This window comes from Schistocerca piceifrons, chromosome 1 (assembly GCF_021461385.2).
Source record: "Schistocerca piceifrons isolate TAMUIC-IGC-003096 chromosome 1, iqSchPice1.1, whole genome shotgun sequence".
Taxonomy (NCBI): Eukaryota; Metazoa; Arthropoda; class Insecta; order Orthoptera; family Acrididae; genus Schistocerca; species Schistocerca piceifrons.
Window position 1 is genome coordinate 1,165,485,544 of NC_060138.1, and position 23,989 is coordinate 1,165,509,532.

Below are 23,989 nucleotides of genomic sequence, written 5' to 3' on the forward strand. Positions count from 1 at the left end.
TTTTATTTTTCCACTCCCTGTGTATTCACTGGACACAGTTATAACCAGGGAGAATGTAGACAAGAGCAGTTTACACAGTTAGGCGGTTGGATTCAAGGGCTCCTGACATGAAGAGGGCGGCCAGTCACCACAGGTGGGAGTGGCATCGCATCATGAAGACATGTGGCCGAACTTGAGGCAACGGAAGCAACACGTGGGAGGTGGAATGACTGGTTTGATGTTGCATCTGTATACCACCACCTTGACCTTCTCGGGGAGGTTATCCCCCTCAAAGGCTGGAATGAAAGTGCCACTGTGCCTACGCGTAGACACGTTCAGGGTACCAGATAGAAGGACTGGTGGCACGCGTAAACACGTTCAGAGCACACAGGAACAGGTACAAAGGCACTCGCATTAACGTGTCCAGAGCAGTTAAAGGGTGAAGGCCTCTCTGGACATACGGGACGAAACAAGTGCCATGATGTTCCAGATTAGCCCTAAGTTCATCAATGGACAGGAGGAGAAGGTCACTATGGAAAATTACACCCTGTATCGTATTGAGACACTTGTGAGGAGCGATATTCACTGGGATGTCTCCAAAGCATTTGCAGCCAGTAGGGAGGCCTACTGGCTGGTAGAAGTTGTCTTTATACCGAACGAGATGGCACACTGGACTCGCATTCAGGAGGACAGCAGTTCAATACTGCATCTGGCCATCCTAATTTAGGTTTTCCATCATTTCCCTAAATCTCTTGAGGGAAATGCTGGGATGGTTCCTTTGAAAGGGCATGACCGTTGACCTTTCTCTATCCTTCCCTAATCAGAGCTCGTGCTCCATCTCTAACGACCTCGTTGTTGACAAGACGTTAAACACTAATCTCCTCCTCCTCTATAAGGATCTCATCGTGCTTAAGGACTTGATTTCACTAAACTTGTCCACAATGTGGTCATTAAAAAAAAAGAATCGGTTTCATGGCAGTGAAAGTCTCCCCTTCAGTCCTGGTACAGACCAGGAACTGTGGAAAAGGGTTTGCCCCAAGCTGGTGGCCCTAGCCCTCCTCCCATGGGGTAGCCGGTGGGGGGGGGGGGGGGGAGAGGCTGGGAAGGCAGGATCAAGAACTGAGGCAGAACTATTCCTAGGAAGAGATACATCTGCAGAAAAGTGGCCAGAGAGTGTAACACATTTCATGAGACAAATGTCCACCCTGGTACCACCCACTCTGATCAGTGACTCATTGCCCAGAGTTCCAATGCCCCATTCTAGGCTTTCACGAGGCATTCACAGCGCAGGTACTAACAGTGTGATCCCTGTGGTGTGGCCCAGATGGCTACATAACAGCCCTACACAAGGACTGGCTACCAAGCTGGTGATCAAGCAGAGAGGCAGAAGGGCTAAGGTGATGGGGGGGGGGGGGGGGTGGAGCGAGGGAAGGTGGAAGAGGGAGAGAAGGAGGGGGGGGGGGACCCACATCAAAGATGCTAGGGAGGGAGTTCTTCCCCATCTGGATCATACTTCAGTTTTAAAATTTAGAGATGGAAGTCAAACCGCCAGTGGGGACCAAAAAAGAAAAGTCGGAAAGGAGGAGGAAAAGCACACAAACCAAAACCACAAGACGAAACAGTCAGGAGGATAGCCGGTCTGATATAAATATGAACACCAATAGAGGGAAAGGAAGGGAAAAAGGAAAAGGAATAAGGACAGGGAGGGAGAAAGAAGGGGAAGGTAAAGCAGTCCAGAAAAGAATCAAGACTCCAATAGCTCGGGGACCTGTGCGAGCCCCACATGTACCCACAAAAGAATTGCAGGCCCCCTGGAGGCTGAACATTTCACAAACTTGTTATGAAGGCGGAAAAAGCTCTACACTTTCAGGAATTTCCCTCTCCACCTTCCTGGATATCAAGTGAGCTTTTAGCAATAAGACGTTCAAATCCATGGTTAGTGCTGCAGAAATGCATGGCATTGAGATCACCATATAAAAGTGGATTAAGATCATGCTAAGTAGAACAAATCAAACAGTGGAAACTCCAGATTGTAATATCACAATATTAGGAAGTAGATAGATTTCCATTGCTACTCACCATATAAAAATGACTGATGAGTTGCAGACAGGCACAGTGTAAAGATTGTCACACAATATAGCTTTCGGCCTAAGCCTTCTTCAGCAAAGGAAAAACACACACACACACACACACACACACACACACACAAGCAAGCACTTCACACATGACTGCTACCACCTGCAGCTCCACCAGAATGCGACTGTTGTGTGAATAGCAATCTGGACTGGGGTGGAAAATGGGGAGGGATAGCAGGGGATAGCAGTGGAGAGAGACAAGAGTGCTGTCTGGTCGGGCATGCAGGGACTAGATGGTAGCCTGATGAGACTGCCAGGAACTGTGTCGGGAGGTGGGGTGTGGTAGGAAAGGCAGGGAACAGAAAAGGAGGGGAGCGGGGAAGGGCAATCGAAAGGCAGCTGCATTGTCACAGAGCAAACACAATTAGGATGAGGGGATGAGAATTGAGAGGACGTTCCAGGACAGAGGGGGGCAGGAACTGTTGGGTGGAGAGTTTGGGGACAGTAGGTTACTGTAGGTTGAGGACAAGAGAAAAGTAGATCACCTTGTGGCGCAAAATGGAGCTGAACGCGACATGCTTGATTTCAATGGCTGCTTTACAATGCAGGCCATTTGGAACCTCCCGCTTTTCTGGATTGCACAAATGGGTTTTCCTTGTAACACACTCTGTGCTGCTGAAATAATCCCAACCTCAACCTACATTAACCTACTGTCACCATGCCTTCCCCCCAACAGTTTCTGCCCCTTCTGTCCAATCACAACCTTCTTCTTCACGTCCCCCACCCTCACTGTGTGTCCCCCTCTGCCAATGCACACATCCATCCTTTCCCCCTTCCACCCCCTCTTTGTACCCACTCCCCATTTTTCCCCCACACCTCACCTCCCAATGTTGCATATAGCCATCTTGTCAGGCTGTGATCTAGTCACTGCATGCCCCACCAGGCAACTCTATTCTCTCTCCCCACATACACCGCTATTCCTCCCCCTTCTCCATCCAACTCCAGACTACTACTCATGTGAAATTCCATTCCAGTTGCAGCTCGCGGTGATGTTTTCTTTGCTGAAGAAGGCTTTAGCTGAAAGCTATAATGTGCAACAGTCTCTTCATTGTACCTCCCTGTAAAGTCAGTGGGTCACCTTTACAGTGAATAGCAAGTATCATTTTCTAATATTGCTGGTATTCCCACCTCGAGTTTCCCCTGTATGATTTAATGTAATGCCTTTTCTTCCATCCCACAACTCTGTGTTGTTTTCCTTTGTTCCCATTCTCTAACAAATTCTTCTTCTTAGTGTCCATTCTCTCTCTTCCTTCCTATGCTTTTCTGTTGCCTTCCAAACTGCACATGCGCTTGACTTCCGAGCCCCACTGTATCATTATGAAAAGGATAGATTGCTACTCACCGGATAGCAGAGATGCTGAGTCGCAGACAGGCACAACAAAAAGACTAGTAAACATATAAGCTTTCAGCCAAAAGGCCTTCTTCTGAAATAGCCAACATACAAACATCTGCATTTGCATGAAAGTGTGTGTGTGTGTGTGTGTGTGTGTGTGTGTGTGTGTGTGTGTGTTTTGGCTATTTCAGAAGAAAGCCTTCTGGCTGAAAGCTTACAAGTTTATTAGCCTTTTGGTGTGCCTGTCGATGACTCAGCATCTCCGCTATATGAGGAGTAGCAATCTGCCATTGTGCAAAACTGGATTTTTCACTTTTTGAGGTGACAGTTTAAACTGTCGAAATTGGTAAGGTGAACCAATTAAAGGTTGTGTTGTGCAACCAGCAACTGACTTTTTATTGTTGTTGTAAATAAAATTTCTGGTCAGATATAAGAGATGGCCTTAAGGCCCTAATCTGATCAGGCTAAATTATCAATAAATAAATAATTTTTAAATGAACACATTTATAGAGTCTAGATAATCAGACAATTTGTAGGAGGAGTGGCTAATAGGAAATATTTCCAATTTTTTCATGTTTGGAGCTTTCAGCTGCTAAGTGCTAACGAATGCAGGTGAAGGCAGTAGCCATCTGTGAGAACTGTAAAAACTGAGGCTTTCCCATAGATGTTTACAAAGGTTATTAGTTGGGATAGGCGTGCACTGCTGTTATGCTCAACCCACTTAAACTATCAGGGGTCAGCTTGCTGACGCAACTGAAGTGTGCCCTACAGATGGCTAGAGGTCTGTGCGGATAAGAAAAGTGCAATCCGCACCGCATCCGCAAGGTTCTAATCCGCAGCAATTAATCCGCATCCGCAAGTTCCTTATCTGCATCCGCATATATTTAAGTTTTGAATGAGTAATTAATAGTAATAGACAGTAGTACTTAGAATTATCGTATGTAATGACATAGTTATTGTTAGGGTGCCATTTCTGTGACAACTTAACTACTTTTTATATATACTAAGATGGTATCTGTTCATTCGGAGATGTCCGAAAGAACTGATACCATCGGTGACCATGCAGCTCGTTAGAATGAAATTACAATGAAATGAATACCCTTAGTTGCTTACAGGCATTGACACACGCCAACAGGGACAGATGAAAATGTGAGCCCCGACTGGGAGTCGAACCCGGGATCTCCTGCTTACATGGCAGACGCTCTATTCATCTGATGGTAGACAGTGGGCAGGTTTGCCACCCAGAGAGCACTTCACAGGCCACACAAAAGACACGGTCGTGGAAACGGATTAGGCAGAGGTCTCTTGGGTACAGCTACGTCGGTCATAGGCAGGGGCTGAGGACAACAGACATCCGCTCTACCCGGGACCTGCAAGATTCCAAGGATGTCAACAGACTTGAAGTTTTCAACTAACATTGCAACATACGTACTCGGCAGATGCCTTGCTCATTATCCACAGATGACCTGCGGATATCCGCGCCAGTTGCGATTTTATCCGCCAAGTAACAAATACCGCGGATATCTGCATCCGCGCAGACCTCTACAGATGGCTCTGGCAGTCCAGATAGCATTGTTGAATAACAGCATTTTGTCCCTGGCTGTTGCATTTATTCAGAATGAAAGAAAAAAATTGATATGAACAATTTTTGTTATGGTATATGTGTTTGTTTACCAGTCACTGCAACAGATAACCTAGGATTCGGCATGCGAGCCATGCCCTGGTTCGTATGCCATAGTGTTCAGCCTGGCTGCACACATCCTACACCACCACACCACACCACACTACCTGAGTGGGAAGGGGGAGGGGGGGGGGGGGGGGGGGGGGAGACAGCGAATGCAGTGTATTTAGATGGCACACAGTTGCTCTGCATATGACTTCGTTTTGTATTACTAAACAACATAGATCACAAATGAAACAGATTTTCAGTATTATTTAATTAATTTTGGTGCACTGAAGAGAGAGTACAATTTTTGTCTCGTACAAACTGTTTGCATATCATCAGGTGTAGACAATTTGACAGATTTTCACACTCAAATTGTGAATTAATTTTGATTTATTTAGTTTTGTAATTGAAAAAGAGTTCTTTAACACACAGATGTTCATCAGAATTTTGTAACACTTTTCAACCCTTTTATGGAGATACAGGAACTCTACCTTAGAAGAGTGATGTAGACACCTTGTCCTTAAAATGGGAATGACATTGCAGATAAATCAGTTACATTTGTACCTGCACAGGGCACTTTCATTGAAATGGCAAATGGTGTCGAAAACAGATATAAGATTGGCAGTGGCCTCAGAATCTATCCTTGTAATTCTTTCAAGGCAAAAATGAATTCTTCAAACCTTGCACATTATTTAATGCCAGTGAACTTAGGGAACTGGATAATGTAAGTATCTACTTATGAGATGCTGGCCCTGTAAGTGGAACATAAATAATAGATGATGTCATCAACCATCTACTTTTAAGGTTATTTATGAATTCTACTTTGTAATTATAAAATGCAGTAATTATATGTTGACTTACAAAGAATATATTTAACAAATTATCTAACTTTTCTTATTTCGTTAAAGAGACAAATAAAATGAACAGCTCTATGTCATCTCTGCTGAGTTTAAATGAGTCCCACTGCAGCTTAACCAAACAGAGCCCAGATTCACATTCTCCAGCACATGATGAACTGACGAAATCTATTACAGGTAAACCTTCTTGTAATTTGTTAGCATGCTGAGTTTTCTGAATAGTTGCAAAATCTCATGGCTGGCAGTTTGCTTTATGTCTACTAATTTTACACACTAAGTCACATAATAGCTTTAATGGGCACATTGGTTAATTTTGTTGCTGTTGAATGTCCAAGTTAAAGAACAGAGAAGATGCCTTCTTTTGTTTGTAGAGAGGGGGAAAAGTATTCAAGAATTAGTCAGCAATCAAATGACAGTGGGGGTAAAATGTATACTTTTCTGGCACTCGTGTGAAAGATGTCAGGTTTGCTTTTAGTCTCCATATTGTTTTAGATTTCTGTAGATCCAGTGACTTGATATTGTTGTTAACGAAGAACAATATGAAATGAAATTATGGTTTGTGGACAGTTGCTCTGTAGCTGTTGTTGTTGTTGTTGTGGTCTTCAGTCCTGAGACTGGTTTGATGCAGCTCTCCATGCTACTCTATCCTGTGCAAGCTTTTTCATCTCCCAGTACCTACTGCAACCTACATCCTTCTGAATCTGCTTAGTGTATTCATCTCTTGGTCTCCCTCTACGATTTTTACCCTCCACACTGCCCTCCAATACTAAATTGGTGATCCCTTGATGCCTCAGAACGTGTCCTACCAACCAATCCCTTCTTCTGGTCAAGTTGTGCCACAAACTTCTCTTCTCCCCAATCCTATTCAATACTTCCTCATTAGTTATGTGATCTACCCATCTAATCTTCAGCATTCTTCTGTAGCACCACATTTCGAAAGCTTCTATTCTCTTCTTGTCCAAACTATTTATCGTCCATGTTTCACTTCCATACATGGCTACACTCCATACGAATACTTTCAGAAATGACTTCCTGACACTTAAATCAATACTGGATGTTAACAAATTTCTCTTCTTCAGAAACGCTTTCCTTGCCATTGCCAGCCTACATTTTATATCCTCTCTACTTCGACCATCATCAGTTATTTTGCTCCCCAAATAGCAAAACTCCTTTACTACTGTAAGTGCCTCATTTCCTAATCTAATTCCCTCAGCATCACCCGACTTAATTAGACTACATTCCATTATCCTTGTTTTGCTTTTGTTGATGTTCATCTTATATCCTCCTTTCAAGACACTGTCCATTCCATTCAACTGCTCTTCAAAGTCCTTTGCTGTCTCTGACAGAATTACAATGTCATCGGCGAACCTCAAAGTTTTTATTTCTTCTCCATGAATTTTAATACCTACTCCGAATTTTTCTTTTGTTTCCTTTACTGCTTGTTCAATATACAGATTCAACGGAATTACAGTTAAACAAGGGAACATTTGTGTTAATATCTGTGGGAAACACTACAGTCAATACAAAGACTTTTTTATCTATTACCACAAGGCAAATGAATGACAGTGCTTCTCATTGAATGTCATTTTTGTTTGAATTTTGTTAGCCTATCTTGGTGAATTAGGAGGGAGCTGCTTTCATGATGTGGTGTAGCTTCCACCACTTACAGTGATAGGTAACTGCATGCTATGTCTTACCACCACCCACAGCAGAATACTTTTAAGCTGACTGGCCAAATTGATGACAATGACAATATTAAGACTGAATTGCAGGAGCTACACCACTTTTAGAATCAACGATTGCGGGGGGGGGGGTGAATAAAAGAAAAACAGTAAAATTGTATCCATCAAAAATAAGTGAGGAAATTTCTGTGGACCAGTTTACATATTTAAGGAGAAAAAGGAGACTACACACCAAACAACAAAGTGGTGAATCTTTGACAGGTGCACACAGAATACAGAGAAAACTTTGCTAGCTTTCAGAAAATAAACGCTTTGTACTTTGGAATAAATCGTGGTTTTTTTTGTGTGTGTGTGTGTGTGTGTGTGTGTGTGTGTGTGTGTGTGTGTGTGTGTGTATGTAGTTTCGTTGTTTGTAGCTCAACAAAGGAGTTATTCTGAAAGCTAGCAAGTCCCCACCCCCCTTTCTCCCCCACCTTTCTCCCCCCCCCCCCCCCTCCCTCATTCCTACGTGCCTCTTGATGACTCAGCACTTTGGTGAGCAATCTCCTTTACTCCTAAAGTAAGAACAGAAGTGACGGGTAAGTAAGTTAAATGCTTCTCTTCTACCATGTGGGGAGTACTTTTTGCCAACTGGCCATTAAGCTTTTTTATTGCAGTAGCAAAAGAGTTAGAAACATACAGATCCCACTATATTGTCAGTATAGTGCATTTGCTAGGACTTCGATCAGCCATGAGTGCAATTTAGTTAAGATCAGTGAAACATTTGCCATGTACATCTCAGACAACAAAACAAATCTTTGTTGGCAGAGCTTTTAAATGAATGCACTAAATAGACTGTTAAAGGAAATCCATGTTAACTAGGCAGCCACTTAACATTCAAAAGAAAGATACAAGAGGCAATAGGGTGGTTAAGCCATCTGTCCACATGAAAAATTGTCTTGGCTCCCCTAACATGCACAGCTGTAAACACTTCTGCAGAAGGCACACATGACAATGACTGGTCAGAGCTGCCACTGGACACTGTGGAACAACATCCATCACAAAAGCAGATTCCTCCTGTTTGGTTGATGTGTGTCACTAAAATTACAATCGGCAAAGAACCTCAGTTCCTCTCCTCCCCACTTCAAAAACCAATCATATGTCAGATATTCTTACTGCTTACTTTGTAATATTATAGAGGCACGACCATTCGAGTTAAAATTCTCCAGTAATATTACATACCCTTATGCAAGCTTTTGCCAAAGAGACCAAAATGTTGGTTGACTTTTTATAGTAAGTTGTTGTCTACAACCCGGAAGTTATTTCTGCAAATAACGGAGGTCTAGTTTTCATGAAACTGATTTTTATTTCGAATGCTATCAGAATATGTAAAAAGATGTTCTTCGTGTGGTTGGTCCAACTTAAAAAATCACGTTTGTTTCCATGTCCTGCAGTTGTCTTCAAAGAACAGATTCCTTTTGTGCATTAACTCTTAGAAAGTCATTATTTGTGCAGGATTCTTGTTTGAGAGCATTGCAGAAAATATTATAATTTAATTCTGGCAGTGATGTTGTCCTTCACATTTGCAGCCAGTCTATGCAGTGTTTAAGCAGACAGTTCATGTAAAGTATTAAATTTTCTGCCCAATTGAAATCACATCTAGGCTCACACCAGCATAAACAGTGTGACACTAAATACTATGATCATGATGCCCTCTGTGCTGACTTTATTAGTACATATGGTAGTCATTGAAATGAAGAATGGAAAAATGAACCAGATTTTGAAAGCCATTCAAAGAAGCAGCAACATATAGATCAAATTTATGCTGTCATGTTTGCTGATTGAAATTCACCTTGCAGGCCCACACACATGTATGTGCACACACAAAACTGCATGTCCTCTCTTCTTTCCAGTATTAACTTTAAACATTTATCTTCTTTCTGTTATTACCCACAAACATTTTTTTTTTTTTTTACTTAGGAGCTTTTTCTCCGACACAGAAAATTCTATTTGTTTCACTGTTTACTACCCTTGTTTTTATGGGCTTTAGCATGGGTGAATACAGTCTTCTTTCCTTTTGTTCGTATGAGAAACTTACTTACATAACCATCTTGTTCAATTTATTTCTTATATACTATTAAACCAAATGCTTTCAGATGCTCAATCTGAAGAAAACCCAAAACATACCTGTGATATGTGTGCTAATTATGAAGCACAATTAGTGCGATCTCAACAAGAAGCAAGGGAATTGGAGAAGAAAGTTGCTGTTCATGAACGTTCTTTACAGCGCTACCGAGAAGACCTTTCTAAGGAGTCTGAATTCAGAAAAGAAATGGAAGAAAAGTGGAATGAAAAGAAAGAAGAACATAAAACACAAGTATGTATCGTCGGAAAGTTCAGTATTATTTAATTTTTCTTCTTACGGCACTTACTAGTCAATCAAAACTCTTCACAGTACAGTATTATTAAGAAGTATTCTCCTTCTGCATGCTTTTTATGTAGTTGTATCTCATTTAATTTTGGCTTAATGGAAATTAAATATAGATGAATTCAACTAACAACAGGGCATTGTAGAAAGAAGTATTGTCTGTAAAGCAGGCAAGAAAATAAGTACTGCTGATACAGGTATGAAAGTATACAGAACTATCACAGTTTCAGGAACGAAAAGCTCTATCCTTGGGGAGGATAGTGATCGGTTGGGGAGGTTTAAAAGAAAGAGCAGGTCACGTGTACCCCAAGATCAGAGTTGGATGTTGTGAGATTGTGGGAGACAAAAATATATTGTTACTTCTGTGAATTTCACAGAAGTGTGGACCATCTGGAGAAAGGTACCTCAAGCGGCACAAAATGCATCTATTGTGTGCAGAGCCCTGAGGCCCCTCAATAAATGGAGTAACAGCAGCATCACACCATCCAACATTACACAGTATGGGAAATTGTCTCTCTTGGGTAAGGTGGTGAGGGGGATGTTGTCATATCTGTAGTATGTATCTTTAAAGTTGCAATCTGCAATGGAGATATTGCACTGTTGGTACTTGAGCTGTGAACTCCCTCTTTATGCTGTACATTAACCTGTCTGTCATGCATGGAACGTTGGGACTTGGGGCAATGGATGCTATTCTAGGAAGCTGAAGGGTCTGCTCCATGCCGGGTACCAAAATGTTGTGGCTCATGAATACAGTAGGTTTACCTACAGAGTGAGCATAGTGTATTGGGTGTGTCACCAACATCAGATCAGTTTTGTCAAGTGACTTCGGTATAACATGATTTGTTCGCATTTTATCGTAAGATTAAAGCTTTAATATTATTTATATTTGTTCTTTTTTTACACATTTACGTATTAGTAACAGCAATGCTGATTAGTTATTGCTGATAGGTTGGTAATCAAAACATGTCAGAGGAGGATAAGTTAGTTTTCAGTTTAGTTACCCAAATGTCTAATCATAGTATTACTAGTAAAAGGCACATTATGTGTTGAAAAAGATTCAGACACAGTATAGTAACGTATTAAAACTGTACGACTAGTTTACGTGAAATGTTTATGTTAAAGTACAGACATACATTTATGAGACAGATGTAGTACTGGAAAGTCATTGGTGCAAAATAAATATTGGCCAGAGTAGCAGTAATAGCTCACCGAATAGATGAGTTGATAAGTTGAGGATAGGCACAGAAGAAGATTGATAAATTTGCTGGCTTTAAAACAGTGACCTCCTTCAGAGTTAACTACAAAATTCAAGTAGACCTTCATGAATACATTGTCACAGCTAGCTACAGTGTGTCAGCACTTTAATTGTGATGGGTTTTGAAGTGTGAAGTGCATGGGGGAAGAAAGATGGCAGAGAACAGGAGAGAAGTTGGGGAAGGGTGACCAGCTGCTTAGAGGGGAAGACAACAGGCATATGGAATAGAAATGTATAGGATTGAACAATGTGCTGCAATGACAATTCCCATCATTGTAACTCAGGGAAGCTGGTATTGTGGGTAGGATCCGGATGGCATTTTTGTGAAACAGCTAATGTAATTAACAGTGGTTTGCTCTGTAATATGTTTCACCATTGGGCAGTCAGTTCCATTCTTGACCAAAGTTTGGTGGGTGGTCATTCAATCGGATTGACAGCCGGTTGGTGGCGATGACCACATTGAATTGAATTTTATTTTGATCCTGTAAGATTACATCGTGTACCACATAAAATGTAGTGCAGAAGTTAAAGTGTAGATGGTGTTTGCTGTAACTGGGATAGGATTAGTCTTTTGGAACTGGATTAGAATGTGCTGGGTGGGTGCTTAAGACAGCTCTAGCACCTCCATTGGAAGTGAGCATTAACAATGTAAGGCAAGATCTTTACAAGCAAGATTGTCATGGGTCTTGCCTAAACAAACATGCTTTACTCTGTTAAAAGTTCTGTACTGTGGGATGGAGTTCAAAAAGGGCTTGGGACTGGTCTAACACTGTGTTGCAGGAAGTGACAAGGACTTGGCCCAGTGTAGCTCATGTGCCTTGTGTCATTGACTGGTGTGGCAAATTCTGGATCATCTGGAGGGGATTACCCATGATCCTGTCAATACCAGTGTGTGTACCAGGTGGCAAAGGAAGACATTGGCAGGCTACCATCTTAAAACAGTAGTGGCTAGTGAAGCAGCTTAACTTTGCCAAGACTACAACAACAGCTCTTTGTTGTCACCTGTTCTTCCGCAAGGCTCCTGCTGAACAGAACTGTTTCACGTAATATTCTTCTCGCATTATTTCATCTCATTAATTCATTAATTAGGGGATTGTAATATATTCCTAGAGTCGTAATTTAAAGCTGGTTCTTGAAACTTTGTTAATGGACTTTCTCGGGCTAGTTTATGTAAATCTTCAAGAATCTGTCCGTTCAGTTTCTTCAGCATCTCTGTGACACCTTCTCATGGGTCAAGCAAATCTGTGACCATTCATACCACCCTTCTCTGTATACATAAAATATTCTCTGTTAGTCCTATTTGGCATAGGTCTCACACACTTGAGCAGTATTCCAGAATGGGTTGCACAAGTGATTTGTAAGCAGCCTCCTTTGTAGACTTATAGCATTTTCCCAGTATTCTACCAGTAAATTGAAGTCTACCATCTGCGTTACCCAAACACTTGGGAGTTCCACAAAGTCCTGTTTGTGTCATGTTGTTCATTCACCAACTAAATTCCTTCAGAAACATGTAGCAATTTCAGCTTACATATTTGGCTGCCATCTTCTTTAGACCACAGGGAAGTTCCATCTATGACAGCCTGGTTGCTGTTTACTTGCTGTTTTCCAGCTGTTTCTTTGATTCAGTTGTTACACCTGTTACAGTTGTTCTCCCTGGACCAGCATTTCCGGAGTGCAAATGGTAAGGCTAGGGCTTCGAAGAAGGAAGCCATGCAACGTGCTAACTAACAAGTAGTGGTTAGCTTCCACGAGGACCTTTTCTTAACTTTACGGTTTGCCTTTCTTTTCATTAAATGCATTTTTTATATGAATTGTACACAGAGGCTACACCAATGCATAGAATTGATCACATATACAAATACAGTCAGTCCCCAATCAAATAACTTCACTCTGGCCTTGACGCCATGTTGTGACACTTTTGTTGTTACAGCACAGAATTGCTACAATGCTTTTGAGTGGGCTGTCACACAAGGAATGGCCTCCAGTTGGTATATTTCAAGAGGAACTGCATGTCACTATTCACTACAGACGAGATAGCCATGGGTTGTTAGGCTGTATGGAAGAGACTTCTTGGTATGGAATGGGTGGCAGCTGTCGAAATGGATGTCCATATCAAACCTACCAACCACCAGCAATATCTCCACTTCGACAGCTGCCACCGGTGCTGTACCAACAAGTCTCTTGCATACAGCCTGGGCACCCATGGATGTTGCATGTTAGTGACGAGCAGTCCCTCTCTCAATATGCCAAGGTTCTCACTGAGACCTTCACAGACCGTAATTACCCTCTTACTTTCTATATACAGGTAACGTGCCAAGTACTTTTGTTAGGTACTCATTGTTTTCGCCATTGACATATGAAAGATTTTGAGCTGTCGTTGGTAGCACTTGAGTGTGCTGTTGAAAGTTTATCTTGGTGAAACCATAGAAATAATGGTAGAATGTATTCATTCAGTTAAAAAATATTAAGAAGTTAACAGAACTTTGAGTGTGTTGTAGAATTCAGATAGACAGGTAGTATAGCAAGCAACATTTTAGTCTGTACTTGGAGGAGTGTTGGAGACAACATTGTGATTTTTCCTAAGGCTTTGGTGTAATGATGTGTATACGAAATTAATAATATGCATAAAAGTAGATGTACCTTGTGTGAGCTTTACAAGGTCTCTATGTTCAATGAAATATTCTGTTTCCGAGTGGGAAGCAGTAGTTGATAATGCTGTGGGCATTGAGTGTTGGGATTAGTGCAATAAAATCTTTGCATTGGTCGTATGTAATGAAATTCAAATTGTAACTCAGTAATTGTATGAAGACTGGAGTGTAGTCAGAATCATGATAGCAGCCTAATACTTAAAAACTGGCTGCATAGTAGTTATAATTTTCTCCAATGTTGTTTGAACTTAATATTTTTAAGTGTCCCCACAGAATTTTTAGTGATTATTTTAATATTGCTTTTGATTACAGGTGGCAGAATTGAAATCAATGATGGAATCATCTGAAGCTGCTCTTAATGATCTAAACAAAGTTTATACAGAAACAATTGCTGCAATTTCGGACCAGCTGGCACGGCTGGCAAAGGACAGAGAGAAAGCTCAAAATGAACTTGAAAGGTTTGAATCCTACATTGTCATTTCCTTTTCTTTTACTGGAAACTGTAGAATAACTTATTTTATAGAAAGCGTACAATGTGATTACCATACTGTAGAAGTACTAGAGGAGGCAGTCAAGAACAAGAAGTATATATTTTGATGTCCCTCAGGAATACATTTAGACCTATTCCTGTTAATATGTTATATAAATGATTTTCGGAATTCTATAGATAATAAGCATCTGATCACTGTATATCCCAAGGACACTTCTGGTGTCAATTAAACAGATAGAAAAACCAGACTTATTGAAGAGGTTCAAAACTTTTTGGAAAAGGTGACAGCTCCCTTTGAGACAACTTAAAATTTAACACAGATAAACCAAATATTATTCACCTTGAACAAAGCGCCCCAAATAGATAAAATGTTGTGAATGATGATATTCTGTCAAGAGCCTACCTGGGATTAAGTTCTTGCTCGTATATGTAGATATAGACTTTCATGGAAGTAGCAGGTTGCTCATGTCTGCTAAAAAATAACATCTGGTCTATGTATGTTACCATTATCAGCAAAGCTTAATTGTGAAATCCCAAGGACTATGTATTTTGGATTATTATATGCTTTCTGGGCTTATGGAATAGAACTGTGGTGGTGGGACCTGCCAAACTAATGTGAAATTGTGAGTGCGGGTCATGAATTGTGCTTGGATAGCTCAGTTGGCAGAACACTCACTTGCGAAAGGCAAAGATTCCAAGCTTGAGTCCAGTCTGGCACACAGTTCTAATCTTCCAGGAAGCTCCAGGTCAGTACCTACTACGCTGCATAGTGGAAAGTCATTCTGGAATATGAAAAGGGTTTTCATTATGCAGAACAACGCCTGTAGAATCATAACAATAGATATAGTGAAACAGGAACAACTTGTAAAAGTATGATAGTTTTAACCATGAACAGATAGGAACCCCTTTCATGATTGAAATATATTGGATCTAATGGCAAAAAATAGACCTGACCTCTTTGAGGATGTCCACATCAAAGCTTATATTGGTGAGCATGAAGTGATTGTGGCAACAATGATTACCAAAGTATAGAGGACAACTAAATCAAGCAGAAAGATATATATGTTCAGTAAACTAGATAAAAAATTAGTAGTGTCATATCTCAATGAGGAACTAGAAACTTTCAGCACAGGGCAGGAGCATGCAGAGCAACTCTGGCTCAAGTTTAAAAGAATAGTTGACCATGCACTGGATAGATATATACTGAGTAGAACAGTTCATAATAAGAGGGAACCTCCATGGAATACAATCACTGTAAAGATACTTCTAAAGAAACGGAGATTACTGTGTAATAGGTGCAAAACAAAGTGTAGGGCTATAGAGAGAGAAATGCTGAATGAAACACATTTGGCTGTCAAGAGAGCAATGCATGATGTATTCTATGACTACCATAGGAGAATATTGTAAAGTGATCTTTCACAGAACCCAAAGAAATTCTGGTCATGTGAAAGGCCATTCAAGGGACCAAAGTTAGTATCCAGTCCGTAGCGAATGAGACAGGAACTGAAATTGATAGTAGTAAAACAAAAGCTGAAATGCTTAACTCAGTTTTCAAATGTCTCTTTACAAGGGGAAACCCAGGAGAATTGCACCAATTTAATCCTCATACCACTGAAAAGTTGAATGAAATAAGTATTAGGTCAGCGGTGTTGGGAATCAGCTGAAATTGTTCAAATTTAATGATTTCCAGGGCCCAATGGAATGCCTATCAGATTATACATTGAATATGTGGCTGATTTAGCCCCTCTACTTACTGTAATCTATCCTATATCCCATGAACAAAAAACCATGCCCAGTTCTTGGAAAAAGGCACAGGTCACACCATCTACAAGAAGGGTAGTAGAAGTATACACAACTACCACCCAGTATCCTTGAAATTGTTTCATTGTAGAGTGTTAAAGCATATTCTGAGCTCAAACATAATGAGACATACATGAACAGAATGACCACCTCAGTGCCAACTAGCATGGATTTTGAAAAAATTGATGATTTGAAACCCAACTCTCACTTTTCTCACATGACATCAAGGCAGCCAGGTAGGCGAAGTATTTCTTGATTTCCGAAAAGCATTTAACTCAGTAGCACTCCTATGCTTATTGTCAAAAGTATGATCATGGTGGTGCAAGTGGAATTTGTGACTGGATGGAGGACTTTTTGAGAGGGGGGACACAGTGTGTTATCTTGGATGTAGAGTCATCGTCAGATGTACAAGTAACTTTGGTTGTGCCCCAGGGAGGTGTGTTGGGACCATTGCTATTCATGTTGTATGTGAATGACCTTGCAGTCAATACTAATAGTAAAATCAGGCTTTTTGCAGATCATACATTCATCTATAATGAAGTACTATCTGATAGAAGCTGCATATATTTGTCAGTAAGATTTCAATGTGGTGCTGAGATTGGCAACCTGTTTTAAAGTTCAGAAATGTAAAATAGGCACTTCACAATACGAAAAAATGTAGTATCCTATGATTATATCTTAGAGTCACCATTGGAATTGGCCAACTCATAAAATACCTGGGTTAACACTTTGTAGCGATATGAAATGGAATGATCACATAAGTTCATTCATGGATAAAGCAGGTGGTTGACTTTGGCTTATTGGTAGGATACTGGGGAAGTGCAACCCTTCTACAAAAGAGATCGCTTACAAATCATTCATGCAGCCTGTTCTGGGATATTCCTCAAGTGTTGGGACCCATATCAAATAGGACTGACAGGGGATATTGAACATGTATAGGGAAGGGCATCATGAATGGTCACAGGTTTGTTTAATCTGTGGGAGAGTGTCACAGAGATACTGAAGGAACTGAATTGGAAAACTCTTGAAGCTTGACTTAAACTGTCTCGAGAAAATCTGCTGACAAAGTTTAAAGATCTTGCTTTAAATGATTATTCTAGGAATATACAACAACTCCCTACATATCAGTCACAAAGGATCATGAGGATAAGATTAGAATAATTACTGCAGTCATTCTCTCCACACTCCATACGTGAATGGAACAAGAAGAAACTGTACTAACTGGTACATTGGGATGTACCCTCTGCTTGCACCTCACGATTGTTTACAAAGTATAGATGTAGATGCAAACAGTGGAAAATCCAGGATGGAATACTGACAGTATTATGAAGAGGGTAGATTTGCTCGCTATATAGTGGAGGTGTTGAGTCGCAGACAGGCACGCACGTCAGCTTTTGGCCAGAAGGCCTTCTTCTGATGTAGATAACGCGCGCGCGCGCACACACACACACACACACACACACACACACGCACGCACGCCCAGTGTCTGTGGCTGCTGAGACCAGAGTTTGGCTTAAGTGTTTTAGTAGTCTTTTTGTTGTGCCTGTCTGGGAATCAAAATCTCTGCTATATGGTGAGTAGCAATCTATCCTTTTCATAATATTTATGTACTAGTTTAATTTTTATCACAGTTGATGCCATGTCCCATTGTGATAGTGAGACAAGAAATTAAAATTATAAATAGGGGCATGCAAATTCACAACTGTGATATGGGGCATAAAACATGTTTAACAGAAGATTAATGTTAAATGTGATGTATATATGCAGACTTTGAAGAGACAATTGAAAATTTTCATCAAGAATGGGATTTGAACTTGGGTCTCCAGGTCACTAGGCAGGTGCTCTAACTACCAACCACTGTGACTTTGCACTCTGCATTGACTACCCTAGTAGACCCACCAACCCTGGGTTCAAAACCCGACTTTGGTACAAATATTCATGCTTTGCTTTAGTCTGAAATCATAGGTGTTTGAGACTTGAAAAGGTCTCTGGAACCATATAATTTCATTTGATTAAAGCCTCTAATCCTGTGTTTCAGGCAGTATCCCCTGTTCCATTCCATGCTGAGGTGAGGTGCTATTCCAATACAGTAGGAGAGCCTCTACAATACTGTTCTAGTTCAAGGGGAATATCAAGCAGACTGAGGCATGAGTGAGAATTTGGATTGAGCAGGAGGCATCATAGGGTAGTCTGTGTAACTGCGCAAAGTCACAGTGTCAGGGTGGCGTAGTGGTTAGCCACGTCTGCCTTGTGAGTGGGAGAATCGCTAAGTCGGTCTAAAGCTTCTATCCAGTCTCCTGTTAACCAATCTGGTGTGGCAGGGAAGATACCAAAAGTAAGTTTTAAATTTCACATTTAAGAAATCGTTCAAGCAGGACAACTGTACAAACATACCATCATTTGACCTTTGCACCGAATCCCCTATGGAGGACATAGTAATAAGCATCTCTGGTGTAGAGAAATAACTGAAAGAGTTGAAAGCAAATAAGTCATCAGGTCGTGATGGAAACCCAATTGGTTTTTACAGTGTACTCTATTGCATTGGTACCCTACTTAGCTTGCATTTATCGTGAATCTCTCACCCAGCGCAAAATCCCAAGCGACTGGAAGAAAGTGCAGGTGACTCCTGTATATAAGAAGGGTGAAAGAGCAGACCTGCAGGATTACAGACCTACGCGCTTAACATCGGTTTGCTACAGAATCCTTGAACTTACTCACAGTTCAAATATAATAAATTTCCTTGAGAGGAAAAAATTTCTGGACATGTATCAGCACGATTTTAGAAAGGATTGCTCTTGCGAAGCTCAGCTTGCCATTTTCTCACATGACATCTTGTGAGTTATATGGATGAAGGGCAACGGGTGGATTGTATATTCCTAGATTTCCCTAAAGCATTTGACACGGTGTCGCACTGCCAAATGTCAAAGGCCGAAATACTTATTAGTATAAGCAACTGTTTTGATGCCTAGTCCATTGGAATTTGAAGGTATTCTTCGGCCAAGTTGATTTTCAAAAGGAACTGACCGCCAGCCAACTTTGTGAGCAACTTCCCTGGGCAAGGGAGGGGAAATGAAATGATGACGACTGAAGTAAGACTTGATCCAGCATTTACCACTCTCAAGCACTACTGACTATGGCCCGCCCCCTCCCCCCCAATCTTTATGTATTCTGTGCTTCATGGAAATGCTTGTGGAATATGCACCTTCGTTTAAATATTTAATTTTGCTGGGGACTTAACCCTGCCTCCCTTCCCCCACTCATACCCCCTACCCCACCCCCTCCCCACCTTCCACCTCCCCATATGCCTATTGAGCACTCTTATCACAGAGCCAAACTTCTTGTCGAAAGATCTATTTCATTTTAGTGTATTAAATGTGGTCAGAAAATTTCAGAGTTGGTTTCCTCAAGAATGTTTGAGATTTGTGTCAAAACTGTTTTGTGGGAGTGATATTTGAATGTTGAGCATAAATATTAAAAAAAATTATAAAAATCCAATTGCCATGTGGTCTTCTTTTGAGTGTGTTGGTGCAGCTATTAAGGCATTTGTGTCATATCTGAAACACAGTTTGAATCCGTGTCTCGCCATACTTATTCGATTACTATGTGTGATATATATTTGTTCTTATTAATCTGTATTATATACAAAACAGTATATTGTTTTGACCACACTCTTCCTATGGACATAAATGTTATCAGTCAGTGCTCACATACATTAATTTATTGGCTGTACTGGTTTTGACACTCTGGTCCTACCACAGGGCTCCTGAAGTAGACTTGAGGAGTTGCTCACTGTTCCTACTAAGTTCTGATACAGACATTGGCTAAATGGTATCATCAGCTATGGAAAAAGACTATAGCCAATAAACAAAATTTATAAGAGCATTGGCTGTCTACGTTTACATTCAGAGCTAATAAGCTCATGGCCCCTGTATTACAACAACATGGCAGCTGTGAAAAATTATCCTATAATGGCAAAAACATTTGACAGTCGGCAACAGAAACCAAAACATTGCATTAAAACAAGCATTCGGTTCACAGTGCTGTCGAACGTGGAAAAAAACCGCAAATTGGCGTTCATAAGAAGAACAACAACACATAAAATGCAACAGGAGCGTAATATGTAAGAAATTGTCCACGCCACCTGCCACTGATGATGCCTTGCAGAAAATAAAGGCGAAACGCGTATGGCACTAAAATTGTGTTTTATTCAGTTGCTGTCAGACGGTCCATAAGTAAAAATTATCAATATACCGTAATATTGCATGCAACTGAGGAAGACAGGACTACACAAAAGTTGAAGATATCCTATAATGTTTTGAGAAAACACATTACGTGGTTACACCATTTAAAGCTACACATGATCATCTTCATCTATACTTATCTGCCTCCTCTACGAATGAGTAGGTATGGAAAAGCTTCAGGCGATTTATTTGCTTGGGATGTAAATTGTTTGTCTTTTTTTTTGTTAAATTTTATCATATTGATAATTGATATAAATATAGCAGTTTAAAAAAATGTTAATTCAATATTTTCATCAACAGGCTTCAAGCAGAAAATGATAATTTAGTGGGCAAACACACAGCCCACTCAGAACAACTTCAGAATGAAATAATCAATCTGCCTGATAAAGTTGAAGTAAGTTACTTGCTAGCAGTTGTTTGTCATAGATTTAAAAACTCTTGTTATATTTTACAATGGCAGAACATCATTTGCATATTTTTTCCAGTTTTATTGGTATTTGTAAAACAAAAGTACTTCCTGTAGACCAGGCAGTAAGAGTGAAAATATGTTTTTCTTCACTATCTTTGCAACATGTCGTAAAACTTTGCAAATGTAACTGTAAAACTAACTTGGGATAGTTCTTAAATTTGGGTGTCAGACATTTAAATAATAATAATAATAATAATAATAATAATAATAATAATGTGTTTCAAATAAAACTTTTTTAATTTTGAAAGTCCACACCACAAGAGATCACAATGTACCTTCACAACAAAAAAATTGTAAAAGTGGTTAGTGAAAGTGCTGTGTGCTAATATCTACCACATATTTGTAGAAGAACATAAAGAATGAAGTAGGGAACAAAAAAATCTTGACTATTGGAGATGCTGTAGAATAAAGCAAAATGTTTCTTGTCTTAAGAAGACTTTTATCACAGTTGTAAAATATGTTATAACTGGGGACAGAAAAAAATAGTTTTGTTTTATTGTCACATTCGTTGTTATTTTTTACCACATTTGGTATTTTTTTACCACATTCGGTGCTATTTTTTGAAACATCTAGTATTATTTTTTGCTATATTCATTTTTCTTTTTGCAAATTAGTTAATACCTTTGCCAAATAAGTTTGGTGTATTTATTTCTCAAATTCTGTCATTTTTGCCTCAATTGGTATCATTTTCAACCAAAGTAAGTGATGTTTTTGGCAAGTACTGTGTAATTTTGTTGCCTAGGTAGGTGTTATAGTCTGACAGATTTGGTGTTATTGTCTGCCATATTTGTCGCTATTTTTTACCAAATTTGGTGTCATCCCCCCACCCTCCCTCCCAACCGAATTGTGTGTCTCTTTTTTGCCATGTTTGGTGCTTTTTAACCAAATTCATTGTTGTCTTACCAAATTCAATGTTGTTTTTTGCCATATTTGGTGTTATTTATTTTGCCAGTTTTAGAGTCTGTTCAGTTCACTTTTTTAATTTAATTTAATTTTTTTAATCAAATTTGAGGTCAATTTTTGGCAAATTTCCCACATCTTTTGTCAAATTCTGGGCTATTTTTGCTAATTTTGGTGCTATTTATGTCATGACATCGAAGTTGCTTGCGCAGAAAATTAATTGACAGTTAAGATTATAAACGAATGTCAGCCTTGAGAGGATAAGAAGCAAAAATGCAGTTTTAATACCCAATAACTGTCGGTTACAAGAAGTAGTGAACTACTGTCTTCAGATTTATAACTTTTGTATATGGAAAAACTACAGATTTCGTGATGTCTCGTAAAAATTGCCAGTTTCGCATCACTTCACTCAAATTCAGAACTTTTGCTTTGTTTTTTGCATTACCATTTCCGCAAAATTTTCTTGTCCCTAGTTATAACTTGTAATACAGTGACTGCAGAAATAAAGAAATCATAAACCAAAGAAGGCAACTTCTGGCTTGTCCAGAAAGAAAAATGATGGCAGAGGAGTGAGAGCACTGTTAGAAGATGATAACTGACTCACAGTCAGTGACATTTTGTCACCATGAACATTTTAGTATGAGCACTGTAATAGCAGAACTAAAAGAAAGTGTTTGAAATGCAACCAGAACCTCAGTGTTGCAAAGGGACAGGATTGTTTCAAACTCTTCCACAATAAGTGAAGCAGTCTGCACTATGCCTTTGTATTTCAGAGTTATAAATTTGTTGTTAGCCTTGCATTTTTATGCCATGAAATATGAGTTCTAAACTGTGTAATAATTTACTACCATTTCTATCAGACAAAAGTAAAATAAGAACAATATTTTATTCGTTACTGTTCTTTGTAATATCAAATATGGTGCAGCAGCTGAAATAAAACCTGATCAGCATGATCTGCTAGTGCTTCTCCCGTAAAATTTTTAGTGAGAAAATTTTTTACAATTTTTTTTCGTCATCTAATATGCCAAAATATTCAGCAAATTCACCTTAATTCACTGTTGTACTAAACATTTTTAAGGGCGGAATCAGTTATATACAATATATAAGATCCTATGTGTCACACTTCCATGAGCCACACCCAAAATTAATTCTATTTATGTTAATGACTCTATCTAGGATAGCTTGCTGCATTCTGCCCGTTCAAAAGTGCACAATCCTCTCACAAACCCGGGTAAATTTAGGGTGCAAACCTATTTTCCTTACTTGTAGAGATTCCTGTTCAGATCGAGGTCCTGTTCTCATCTCTAGAGAAGTCCTTTTTAGTAAATGCTTATTACTAATGACGTACCACCCTGTGTCATCAACGTCATTTAGCTCTGTCTCAGGGTGACCATACACCAGTGCAGTATGGTCCAGTTTTATGACATCCAATAATAATTATTAGGAAAGTGGTGGGATATTGTTAATGACTGTAGCCGATACTGAAAGGTTTGGGGTCTAAATGGATAGTTCAGCTTATTCAGTCAGATTGAAGCTCTCAACAGTATTGGTGGTACACAACACAATAATAATAAAAGCCCAAAAGTGTGGAAACATGTTTAACTGGAGTTTTGAAGTGGACAGATTATCGACAAAGTCAAAGTCTGTCCCTGCAAATTTGCACATTTTATGTATCAGTTGACCAGCTAAAACTACACAAGTCCCAACAAATTCAAAATGGATGCAAAGTTCTTCAAGGAAGCTCGTCAAACAGTCAAAGTTTGGCGCAGCAACTCACTGAATTCTGAAAATCGCAACTGTGACTAAGTTTTTCTGTGATCAGTTTGACGTACATAGAAAATTTGAGGGTACAATGGGACCTTGATAATCCAATATGCTTGTGGAGCTGTCAATGCCAGATTATCAAATGTCAGACAATGGAAAATCCAGGATGGAATAATGGCAGTATTATGAGAAGGATAGATTGTTACTCACATTATAGTGGAGATGTTTGAGTCGCAGATAGGCACAATGAAAAGACTGTCAAACAAGTAAGCTTTCAGCCGAAAAAGCATTCATCGGAATTGGAACACACACAACCCCCCCCCCCCCCCCACACCCACCCACACACACACACACACACACACA

General features: G+C 39.9%; 1 protein-coding gene across 3 annotated transcripts in view; it reads left to right on the forward strand.

Annotated features, from left to right (window-relative positions):
- The window catches only part of LOC124781406 (rab GTPase-binding effector protein 1), a 200,779-nt gene that overhangs the window by 130,515 nt on the left and 46,275 nt on the right, over positions 1-23,989 (forward strand). For 2 of the 3 annotated variants that reach the window (XM_047253858.1, XM_047253859.1), the window contains exons 8-11: positions 6,022-6,147; positions 9,788-10,008; positions 14,275-14,420; positions 20,794-20,887. In XM_047253858.1, coding sequence (XP_047109814.1) covers positions 6,022-6,147; positions 9,788-10,008; positions 14,275-14,420; positions 20,794-20,887 — 587 coding nt within the window. The remainder of the gene's footprint in view (positions 1-6,021; positions 6,148-9,787; positions 10,009-14,274; positions 14,421-20,793; positions 20,888-23,989) is intronic. The other variant, XM_047253860.1, reaches the window with a different exon arrangement.